This window comes from Pogona vitticeps, chromosome 1 (genome assembly GCF_051106095.1).
Source record: "Pogona vitticeps strain Pit_001003342236 chromosome 1, PviZW2.1, whole genome shotgun sequence".
NCBI classification, from domain to species: Eukaryota; Metazoa; Chordata; class Lepidosauria; order Squamata; family Agamidae; genus Pogona; species Pogona vitticeps.
The window spans coordinates 346,778,477-346,790,452 of NC_135783.1; the positions used below are offsets into that span (position 1 = coordinate 346,778,477).

An 11,976-nucleotide genomic window follows, 5' to 3' on the forward strand; every position below is an offset into this window, starting at 1 on the left:
TGTATTCTGCATATAAATTAAATAAGCTGGGGGACAATATACAGCCTTGTCGTACTCCTTTCCCAATTTTGAACCAGTCTGTTTTTCCATACCCAGTTCAAACTGTTGCTTCCTGTCCCACATATAGATTTCTCAGGAGATAGATAAGGTGGTGAGGCCCTCCCATTTCTTTAAGGACTTGCCATAGTTTGCTGTGGTCCACACAGACAAAGGCTTTTGCTTAGTCAATGAAGCAGAAGTAGATGTTTTTCTGGAACTCTCTGGCATAAACGTAGTGGACCCAAATATCAAGTTTACCGGGGAAGACACCAAAGACAATTGGCTGGCTTTCCTGGACTGTACAGTCATCATAGGATCCAATGGCAGCTTAGGAAAGCCTCCCCTGATGATCTTAACTCTAGGGTAGGCTCATAAAGGGAGATGGGATCCTTGAGATACTTGGCCCAAAGCTGTTTAGGGCTTCATAGGTTAGAACCATCACTTTGAAATCTGCCCAGAAACGGATTGGCAGCCAGTGGAGCTGCTGTAAAAGATTTTTCCCCTTTGATTCTCTCTCTCCAGCACTCACTGATTTAGTTCTTTTACCTGACCCTCTTTTGAACTTTCTATATATGCCTTCAGGACATGACAGATGAAGGATTGATTGATTCTACAGGAAAAGCAAACTCCTTCCTCTTGTGTGGCTTCCTATAATTTTATATACTATATGATACTCAGTTCCTTTGTTTTCTTTAGACAGGAGAAAGGTAGGGAAGCTTCTCTGTCCAACAAATTGCACCAGAGCGCAGACAGAGTTCTGACTCCTGTCCTCTGAAGATGCCGGCCACAGAGACGGGTGAAACGTTAGGAAGAACAACCTTCAGAACACGGCCAAACAGCCTGGAAAACCCACCACAAGCATCGGATGAAGGCCTCCGAGAATACTTCTCTGTCCTATCTAAGACTAAATACAATTAGGTTGAGGATAGTATGTATATGGTACATTTTAGAACAGATTCTGGTGCATTTACTTAATACTGTAACCAGGGAGGGCTTTAGTAGCGATCAAGGATTTACAAGACTCTTTATGAGGCTGAAGGTGGCTGGATAGCCCAGTGGTTTAGGTATGGTTGGGAGTTTGATTCTCCACCCCCACCCCACTGTGCCTCCTGCAAGTAGACCCAGCCTGAGTTATCTTGGGCAAGCTGCATAGTCCCAGGGCACCCCCAGAAGAAGAGAATGGCAAAACTACTTCTGAGTATTCTTTTCCTAGAAAATCCTGAAAATGGTTGCCATAAGTCTGAAATGATTTGATAGCGCATTATTATTATTATTATTATTATTATTATTATTATTATTATTATTATTATTATTATTATTATTATTATTATTATTATTATTATTATTATTATTATTATTAGGAAGTGGTCATTTTCTGCTAAGGAGCATGGAAATCGTCATTTCTCCTGCCCTGTTAACTGAAAAAATTGCAGTTGTACCCAACAGGAAATGATGGTACAGTGGTGCCTCGCATAATGAGCGCACCGTTTAACGATGAATTCGCATAGCGATCCGTTTTTTGGGATCGCTAATGCGATTGCATACCGATGCTTTCTATGGCTGAAAATCGCTTTGCGATGATCGGTAAGCGTTTCGCTTACCGATTTTCACATAGCGATTTTTAAAACAGCTGATCGGCCGTTCCAAAATGGCTGCCGGACGGCCAAAAGGGCAGCATGCAGCGTTTTTGCACCCTGCCCTCGCTTACCGAGGGTGCGAAAATGGCGGCCGGATGGGGAAACATCACAGAACGGTGAGTTTTGGGCCCCATTGGGGTCCCTGTCCTTCCTTTTAAAGTAAAGGCACTGTTATTTTGTTACTTGATTTGGAAAGTGCATGCCTCCTAGTGTAACATATGGGTAGTGCAGGTCACCAGAAAACCCATGGAGCAAAGGAAGGGAAATATCCTTCAAGGCAGCCTTGAGTCAGATGGGAACTGAGCCGGGCTTGAACATTTTTCACACTGGACGAAATCCACATTTCACCTGGGAAATAATGGGAGATTTTGCTCCCCGAGGCACAGACAGATATTTTATTTTTACCTTTTAAATGGCAAACCTCAAAAGCATCTCTTCCCCTTTTTGTCAGGAAAGAAAAATGCAACAAGGATGAAGTAAAGAACAAATTACTTTTTCTTGATACCCTAAATCGCTTATGCAAAGCAAATGAGGAGGAGCCCTTGCAAAAGAAACATCTGCCTCCACCCCCACCCAACAGTAGGGCTGGCCTTAAGAGGGACCAAGGGTCAAATTATACATTATAAGATAACCCCTCATTAGGGGTTGCCTTAGTTCTTCAGAAATGTGATTCAGACAGACTTTAGTGTCTGAGAAATCGGACTTACAAAGGAAGAACTATGCTTGCGTCCTGAGGACCTGTCACAAAAAAGAGGATGCTAATCTGCTTACTCTGGGAGATACAGTAACAATCACATCCAACCAGCATTTAAGGAATTCCCTCTTTTGACAATGGGTTGTCTATAATGTATTATTTGCTCCCAAACCATTTCTTGGTGAACTTTTGGTGCATGTGTGTGTGTGTGTGTGTGTGTGTGTGTGTGTTTGTGTGTGTGTGTGTTCACTACATAAATTTAAAAAGGGTTTAAAGCGGACTCAGGGTTATATTTGTTGCTACTGTTTTGTGTCTGATTGATTAAGTTCTTTTCTTTCAAGGATTAATAACCGAGACCTGAGATAATGCCTTCACAGATTCCTGAACTGTAAAGGCTTGAAAACACCATGCGGCAGAGGGAAGGTCTAGGGCCCTCGTCATTTTTTCCTATGTAGGATTCTGTGGCCTCACCAAGATGCTTCCTTTGTTTCAGCCCCGTGGTGCCAAGAGAATCAAATACCCCTGAAGTTATTAAGCACTTGGTGGGGGGGGGGGGGGGAGAGAAGGAGACTCATTTTCTAGTCCAGTTCCTTTGATGCCGCTGTTCTGTCATGTAAGGATCTGCCTCCCTTGACATTTGAATGACAGCGCCTTGTCTATAAATTTGAGCAATTAAGCAGCCCAGTAGCAGCTGGTAAACGAGACTTGCTGAAAGAGAGAGGAAACGTCGAAAGTAGCTGCCAGATCGGGTCTCCTGACTTTTGCAAAGAACGGGTGTCCAATTAGAACTCCGTAGGAGAAAATGAGCGGCGTGTCCATCAAACTAGGTAAGAGCCTTTCCTGACATTTGCTGGAAGTTGGGTCACACACGCGTTGCTTCGTTTGGAAAGAAGAACTTGGAGAAGCCACAGAACGAGCTCAAAAATATTGGTTTAATATGACAGTGTTTGCATGTTTTAAGATGAGATTTGAAAACCAGGAAGTCTGCTTTTAGAGTTGGACAAAGTCCAGACTGGTCAGCAAATTAGGACAGGGTCAGTCCTTAAGTGTCTCCAGTGACAGATGGTGAGGGCCAGTAGTCCAGTCATCTCTGGAGAGGCCTCTGGCAGTGTCCCTCTTGGAGAACTTAGTCTACCTTGCGTTCCGTCAACTAGGTTGTTACATGAAGTTGATGGAAGGCCACACACCATTTCAAGTCTTGAAAATAAGGTTCACCTGCCAGACCAGTTGGATCCTGTGTGGAATGGACAAGGGGACACCGTCTTTGCCTCAGGCAGCCAAAGAGCTGATCCTGAATGTATATATTATAGAGCCGTTCAACTCTTCTAATACTCTGAACTGAGAGGAAGCCATTGTATCAGCTATGGGTCAATTCACCTGTTACACTATGTCCATTCCATTCAGATTCGTATCAGGTTTGTTTTTCTTTTTGGTTAACAGAAAGTTATTGCCACCTAGAGTGGTCGCAATGACCAGATAGGCGGGGTATAAATAAAATAAAATAAAATAAAATAAAATAAAATATAAATAAATAAATAAATAAATAAATAAATAAATAAGTAAGTAAGTAAGTAAGTAAGTAAGTAAGTAAGTAAGTAAGTAAGTAAATAAGTAAATAAGTAAATAAATTGTATTATAGGTAATAGCAAAAATAAAAAAAATAAAATAAAAAAGAGACAAAAACATGCCACCGTAAAGATTAATGTTTACTATTTTTTAATGTCAGGTGTCATGGACAAATCCACTTCATCAGACGTCTCTACACTAGGGAAATGGAGTTTTTGTCAGGACACTTTTAAAATGTGCACTTTTGTTGACTATGAGCGTTGTTGCTTTCATGCAGTTTCAACCCCAGCTGTTACTGCTGGTGTGTTTGCTTCTGCCCTCTCAATTCTTCCTTCCTAAATTAGGTTCCGAGAGGATACCCTCTAAGCCAATGGATCCCAGGCTTGGATCCCCAGATCTTCTTGGACTACAGCTCCCAGAAATCCTTGGACTTTTAGTCCAGTAACATCTTGGGACCCAAGGTTGGAAACCACCGATGTAAGCCACTGATTCTAGGCATGTGAAAAGCCTTTTGTCCTGATGCCATACCATCACCACCCATTTTCAGCCAACCTTGGGAAATGGGTTGCTTGTTTTGTTTATGGACGGGAAATTGAACTTCTGATAAGTAATACAGAAACTTTTTCATAAGTCAGACGGGAATGGCCGACAAAGACTTCCCTTGATTATATCCTTTAGGGCAAATTGAAGGGCATTTAAAAGAGTACAGGAGCTGTTTTTCAGCACTGCCCGAACTAGTCAGAAAAACTGCCATGGGCATATAGGACATCTGGACAGAGGTGTGCTGCTTAATGCTTATATAGCACCCCATAGCGCTTCAAGCACTCTCTGGGTGGTATACAAGTTAATGATGCAGGCTACCCATTGCCTCCCCAGCAAGCTTGGAAGGATGGAAGGCTGAGCAAACCTTGAGCTGGCTACCTGGGATTGAACCCCAGGTCATGAGCACAGTTTTGGCTGCAGGACAGCAATTTAACTGCTGCGCCATGAGGCTCCTGCAGCAAGAAAAGATGCCCAAACATCCACTTGGCTTCTTCAACAAGTCTCCCTCTTTGGTGTTTCTTTCACAGCCACGAAGCTCCAGAGGGCATTCCAGGGCTTTCTGTTTCTACTGATCCTAGCCAGCTGTGTCAGCACCCTCAGACCTTCCAGTATCAACCTGCGGACGTTCATTGGCTGTGCCGTGCGTGAATTTACATTCTTGGCCAAGAAGCCAGGTTGCAAGGCAATGCGCATCACCACGGATGCCTGCTGGGGCAGATGTGAGACATGGGAGGTGAGTATCTGTAGGTAAAATTTGCTTCTCTTTTCCTAGCTAGGCTGCTGAAGCAAGAAAAGGTGCTATCTGCTACCACCATCTGTATTGCAGCTAAAGAAATATGCAGAATTTACTCACCTTTTGCTGCTTATGAGAGAGGCAAAAAGAAGCCAGGGTCCTGAAACAGAGCTGGGAAAAGTTACTATTAGATGATGCTGGCTGGGGGGAATTCTGGGAATGCAGTCCAAAGTTTATCTGTTCCATAGAATCATAAAATAATTGAGTTGGAAGGGGCTTATGAGACCATTGAGGCCAACCCTATGCTCAATGCAGGACTCCAAGTCAAAGCAGATCTGACAGATGGCTGTCCAATTTTCTCTTGAATGCCTCCAGCGTTGGAGTGCTCACCACCTCCCAAGGCAGTTGGTTCCATTGTCGTACAACTCTAACAGTTAATAAGTTTTTCCTGATCTTCAGCCTAAATCTGGCTTCCTATAACTTGAATCCATTATTATGTGTCCTGCACTCTGGGATGACTGAGAACAGATCCTGCCCCTCCTCTATATGACTACCTTCCAAGTATTTGAAAAATGGTGTCATATCTTCCCTCAGTCTTATTTTTTCTTAAGGCAGAAGAGAGATATGATTTTGTTGTTGTTTAGTCATTAAGTCACGTCCGACTCTTCGTGACCCCATGGACCAGAGCACGCCAGGCCCGCCTGTCTTCCACTGCCTCCCGGACTTGGGTCAAATTCATGCTGGTAGCTTCAATGACACTGTCCAACCATCTCATCCTTTGCCGTCCCCTTCTCCTCTTGCCGTCACACTTTCCCAACATCAGGGTCTTTTCCAGGGAGTCTTCTCTTCTCATGAGATGGCCAAAGTATTGGAGCCTCAGCTTCAGGATCTGTCCTTCCAGTGAGCACTCTGGTTTGATTTCCTTCAAAATGGATAGGTTTGTTCTCCTTGCAGTCCAGGGGACTCTCAACAGTCTCCTCCAGCACCACAATTCAAAAGCAATTCTTTGGTGGTCAGAGATATGATCGCACTTTTCAAATTCTTGAAAGGCAGTCATACAGAGGATGGGCAAGATCTGAAACAGAGGCTGGAAAATTTACTTCTGAATGATTCTGGACTGGAGGATTCTGGGAGTGTAGTCCACAAGATTATTTGTTCCAGATTGACCTTATGCTTTATTTTATAATTCTGTATAGATTTTTCACCAAACTCTCACACTTTTGAGGTTTCATTACCCATAAACAAACAAACCGACAGTCAAAATATACTGAATTCAAACATATATTGATTTTCATTAAAGCTAGAAATCTGCATTAAAGAAAGCTGAGATTCCTTGAAAGCTGATTTCTATGCTCAGCATTACATTCTTGATCCCCATCTCATTTCCATATACAGTACACAGTCTCACCCACATTGACGTTTGGGTGATAAGCCTAGACATGTTTTCTCAAAAGTAAGTCTTGTTGGCTTCAATGGACTTACACCCATATAAAAAGTTATAAAAATGTAAGCCTTGATGAATTAATTAGCAACTAGTGAATTAATAATAAGTGCATTTAACTGGTCCTTTTTAATATAAAAAAGATGGCAGTATAAAGAGAACATGTGCTTACAATTTCTAATTTACAATACACTTCTCCCTTGAATTGCACAGTTTTGAGCAGCACAGTTTTGGTTGTATAGAGATCCACCCCCCACCCCCCAAATAAAGAAACATTTCACTAAATAAATAAATATTCAACTGGCTATGCCATACGTGGATTCAATAAATGCGGTGCTACTGTACGAATCCAGGAAGCGGTGTGGCAGCTCTCAATTCAAAGATGGGGGCCCAGCCAATCCCCTCTTCTGGCATGGGGACTCTATGTGGTGGCTGGGGAGCGGTCTGGAGGCATGCCAGGAGGCTAACGCAGGTTGGGGACGTTTGGGGTGGAGTGGGGAGGAGAGATTGCGCCTGTGTTTCCCCCCCTCTGTTAGAGATTTTTTCCTGTCTTTTAGCCGCCTCTCTCTCTTTGTGTGCCTATGGTTAAACTGCTGTGCTGCAGCCAAAACTGTGCTCATCATCTGGAGTTCAATCCCAGGTAGCCGAGTCAAGGTTCACTCAGCCTTCTGTCCATCCGAGGTCAATAAAATGAGTACCCAGCTCGCTGGAGGGGCAATGTGTAGCCTGCATGATTAACTTGTAAACCGCCCAGAGAGTGCTTTAAGCACTATGGAGTGGCATATAAGCAGCACACTTTGCTCTCTGTCTCTGTCTCTCCCTCTCTCTGTGTGTGTGTGTGTGTGTGTGAGAGAGAGAGAATGAGAGAGAGAGTATCAGCTGTTTATGCCTTGAAATGTTTGTAGTTAAGTTTTGGGAAACAAGACTTATACATGGCTTTTGAACTACACTGGTGTTGTTGAAAGGAGAAGTGTATTTTTTAAAAAATCTGTGTTCTGTTTGGGTGTGCATGGTGTCTTGATTTCTGATGCTACACAGTGACTGAAGGGCAATGGGCCCGATCCAGTAGCGCTTTGCTCTTCCCAGATGACCTCATGAGCTTCTATATGCTTGAAACGGGGCTTCATTTCTGCCGAGAATCCATTGCCTTAAATTCGACAAGCACAGTTTCTCCGCTTCTTCTTTTAAAAAAAAATCTTTAGAGTGTTGTGTGGCAAAATATTTATGTAATGCTTTCATTATATAATTTTGAAAGCCTCTTACAGCTTAAACACTTAAGGGGAAACTGTCCTTTATGACTTCACTGACAGGCAAATTCCTCGGAGATTAAAACAGAGCCCCTGATTCACTAGTGATACACTTTATTCCATAGCCCCACAATGTGTCTGCTTCTAATTTTGGATTGCCTCAGCACTGTGGCAAGGGTGGGAGGGACCGGAGGGGCAAACAAGTCCACACACATGAAGCAGACAGAAAAGCGTGACTAATTTTAACCCACCTTGAAGGCAGCATCAGGCCGAAGCCCTAATTTCCCTCCAAGTCATGGGAAACCCCTTTCGGCTTTCATAGGAATTTAGTATATGAAAAGAAGAAGAGAGAATATACAGTATGTACATGCTTGTTGTGGGAAAATCTATGGCTGAATTCCACCAACGGAATTATTAATTGTTGCAATGTTTTCCTACCAACATGTGCCAGCTCTGGCCATATAACAACCGTTATTTATTTATTTATTTATTTATTTATTTATTTATTTATTTATTTATTTATTTATTTATTTATTTATTTATTTATTTATTTATTCATTCATTCATTCATTCATTCATTCATTCATTCAATCAATCAATCAATCTGGAATAGAAATTAACATGAAAATCAACCTGTGAATCAAATAAAAACAGATGCCACTAAGAGTAGAAGAGCCGTTGACCAAGGAAAGGCAGTCATGGGTAATGGTTAGTGCTGGACTTGGAAAAAAAAAACCACACAGCAGACAGTTAAACCTGTGGAACCCACTGCCACAAGGGGGTGGCCAGACTGGACAGCTTGGAAAAGAAGCTGGGTACACTCAGGATACAGTAAGTATTACCTCGAGACATGGGCTATTCATATTCTTATCCCTGGGGTACAAACACAAACAGCAGCAGCACAGAGGCCCATTCCCTCCTTACAGAACAGTCTAGTCCACTCACCAGTCGCCACGCAGCACTGGGGTCCTTTGTTGTCACGCTAAACCAGGAAGGAGTCTGACCGGTGCTTCCTCGCCTCCCTGCATAGCCAACCACTCTGGCAAGGAGGTGGGAAGGGAGTCTCCCCACTCAGCTGATGAGTGGTCAGCTGCATGGGGAGGCAGGGAAGTGCTGGCCGGGCTCCTACTGGATTGGTGTGATGACGACGACAAAGAACGCATTCACAGCAACCAGTGAGTGGACCAGCCAATTCTGGGGGGGAGGGAATGGACCTCCTTGGCACCTACTGCTATTCCTATTTTAATCCCCAGGGATACAAACAGGACTAGCTCATGTCTAGTATTGGAGGCTGTATATCATTTGCTGGGGATATGAGATGGGGAGTGCAATTGTACTAATGTCCTGTCTGAAAACTTCCAGAGGTAGCTGATTGGCCACGGTGTGAATTGAACACTGGACTAGATACGCCTTTGGTCTAATCCAGCAGTTTCTTATGTTCTTACATTTCTCGCACTGGTGAAGAAAGCTTCATAGACATGGCCTTACAACAAGTGTTTCTGCTTTATTTCCCTTGGAAACAGAAGCCAGTCCTGGATCCCCCTTACATCGAAGCACACCACCGTGTCTGTAACTATAACGAAACTCAGCTGATAACGGTGAAGCTACCAAATTGTGCGCCCAACGTCAGTCCCTTTTACACCTACCCCAAGGCCATCCGGTGTGACTGCAGCATGTGCCTCACCACAAGCACAGAATGCGAGACCATCTGAATCTCCTCGCGGCTTTGGGCCGTCTTCTGCCCTCGTCAAAACTGCAACCGGGTGTCGCTGGTGTAAATCGAGGCAGAATGTACGTAGCGGCTCAGCTCGGAGGCTTTTCTGCTTCCTTGACCCTCATTGACAGATCAGCCGTGGACGCATCGGAACAAAATGCCGTTTCCACGATTCGCATTAACCACATTTCTAGCAGCCTCGCACATTATCAACTGATATGTAATGTCTTTTTCTTCTGGTTTCGTGGGCGTGATGTTTTTTCTAAGCTATATCCTGAGTTTGCCTGCTGGTGTTCACCTCAGGCTGTCTGAAAACATTTCACGTATGATACACCTCTTTGCAAGCCTCTTGCTCATATTTTTATATTCTTCAGTATGCGCTTAATACAGCTTAGGCATATACAGAGGGGAGGTTAACAACTCAGTCTCTATATGAATCGTGCACAGTGGGGTTGGATGTACTGGACTTTTCAGAGTGAACTTTATACCCCAGGTTCCAGTGGTCACTAGAGATAGGGGAAGAACTATCTCTAGTTTGGGAGTTCGTGCTGGTTTGTTTAGGGGCCAAGCAGGTGGTCTGTACTTCAAAGTCCCACCTCCTTCAGTGGATGCCCACTTGGAGGCAGTGGTCTGGCTTCCTTGCCCAGCCTTCTCTAGGTTCCTTGAGTGGGAGCCCGGTGGAGAAGGTGGGGCTTTGAAGTACCAAACACCTGTTCGGCCGCTAAAATGAAACAACATGAACTGCCAAACCAGCTGCTTCTGCTCATCTCTAGTGGTCATATAATAGTAGGTTAGCAGATAATTATGTGGTTAACCCATACAGTGGTGCCTCGCATAACAATGATAATCTGATGGTGGTGAAATGTTAGGAAGAACAACCTTCACAACACGGCCAAAGAGCCCGAAAAACCCAGAACAACCATTAGATCCCGGCCGTGAAAGCCTTCGCGAATATAATGATAATCTGTTCCAGGAAAATCGCCGCTAAGCAAAAACATTGTAAAGCGAAAATAAAAGCCCCATTGAAACACATTGAAACCCGTTCAATGCGTTCCAGTGGGGTAAAAACTCACAGTCCAGCGAAGATCCTCCATACGGTGGCCATTTTCGCTGCCTGTATAGTGAGGAATCCGTCCCTAAACACAGTGGGGAGCCATTTTAATCACCCGGTGGCCATTTTGAAACTGCCGATCAGCTGTTAAAAAACATTGTTTTGCGAAGAATTGGTTCCCAAAGCAGGGAACCAATCATCGCAAAGCGAAATTCCCCCATTTAGACCATTGTTTTGCGATTGCGATTGCGATCACAAAAAGATCGTCGTAAAGTGGATTGGTCGTAATGTGGGGCAATCGTTAAGTGAGGCACCACTGTATGTAGCTAGATTCACGTGGTATCCAGCACTTGCATACAAAATGGATTTTAATGTGTGTAAAAGCCCACGTGTATAAATTCTGAATTTGACTAATAATCATCATCATAATTACATGCTGTTAAGTCCATTCTGACTTATGGTGACCCTTTGCAGGGATTTCAATAGAAAGAAAACACAGAAGTGGTTTGCTGTTCTCTTCTGGCAGCACTCTGGGATTGTCCAGCTTGCCCATGGCTACACAGGCTGGTTTTATCCCTTAGGAGGCACAGTGGGGAATCAAACTAACAACTTCTGGCTCTGCAGCCAGATACCTAAACCGCTGAGCTGTCCAGCTAGTATGCCTGTGACTAAAGGAGTGGAAATAAGGATTCTAACTCTGACCCCCTCTCTCATCATTATTGTCATTCCCCTGTGTAGCATAACAGTTAGCTTTCTCTTATCTGTGGAGGCTTGCCGTGCTTCTAAATCATGCAGGTAGCTGATATAAATAGGGGAGGCTCTCCACTGCAGGCCATTGCCAGCTGCACACATACAAGGCCACAAGAAGTGTGGCCGGGTGAGCACACTCATTACCCTGTCCCTGCCTCACATAGGCGGGCAACCTGTAGCTTTTCAAAGGTTCTGGGACTACAGATCTCATCGGGTACAGTTATGACCCTGATATAGAGACTACATTTTTAGAAAATGCCTGTGGAAGGCTTGCCTTTCATAGGTACTGTACGAATAAACATGCCACCATCGTGAGCTACTTTCTGAAAGAAATAATTGGGTAAAGATGTATACTTTTAAACGAGATGGCCGGGGAGGGTCACCGAAGCGCCCACCATGAAGCTGATCCAGCTCCGGGAAGCAGTGGAAGGCAGGAGGGCCTGGCGTGCTCTGGTCCATGGGGCCGCGAAGAGTCGGACACGACTTAACAACTAAACAATACCTTTAAGCGGTAATGTTATTCATACTGCCTGGCTGACAGCAAAGACGGTAGTTACTATA

General features: G+C 44.0%; 1 protein-coding gene across 1 annotated transcript; it reads left to right on the top strand.

Annotated features, from left to right (window-relative positions):
* The first annotated feature begins 3,172 nt into the window (after positions 1 to 3,172).
* Positions 3,173 to 9,867, top strand: GPHB5 (glycoprotein hormone subunit beta 5). The gene is made up of 3 exons (XM_078387587.1): positions 3,173 to 3,197; positions 5,007 to 5,212; positions 9,424 to 9,867. The coding sequence occupies exons 1-3, from the start codon at positions 3,173 to 3,175 to the stop codon at positions 9,610 to 9,612; spliced, it is 420 nt and encodes a 139-aa protein (XP_078243713.1). The 3' UTR covers positions 9,613 to 9,867.
* Positions 9,868 to 11,976: the final 2,109 nt, after the last annotated feature.

Bases quoted from the DNA above. Each gene is read 5' to 3' on its own strand.
- GPHB5 (XM_078387587.1), top strand. From the start codon at position 3,173: ATGAGCGGCGTGTCCATCAAACTAG. The intron at 3,198-5,006 runs GTAAGAGCCTTT...TTTCTTTCACAG, and splicing joins CGGCGTGTCCATCAAACTAG to CCACGAAGCTCCAGAGGGCA. The intron at 5,213-9,423 runs GTGAGTATCTGT...CCTTGGAAACAG, and splicing joins GCAGATGTGAGACATGGGAG to AAGCCAGTCCTGGATCCCCC.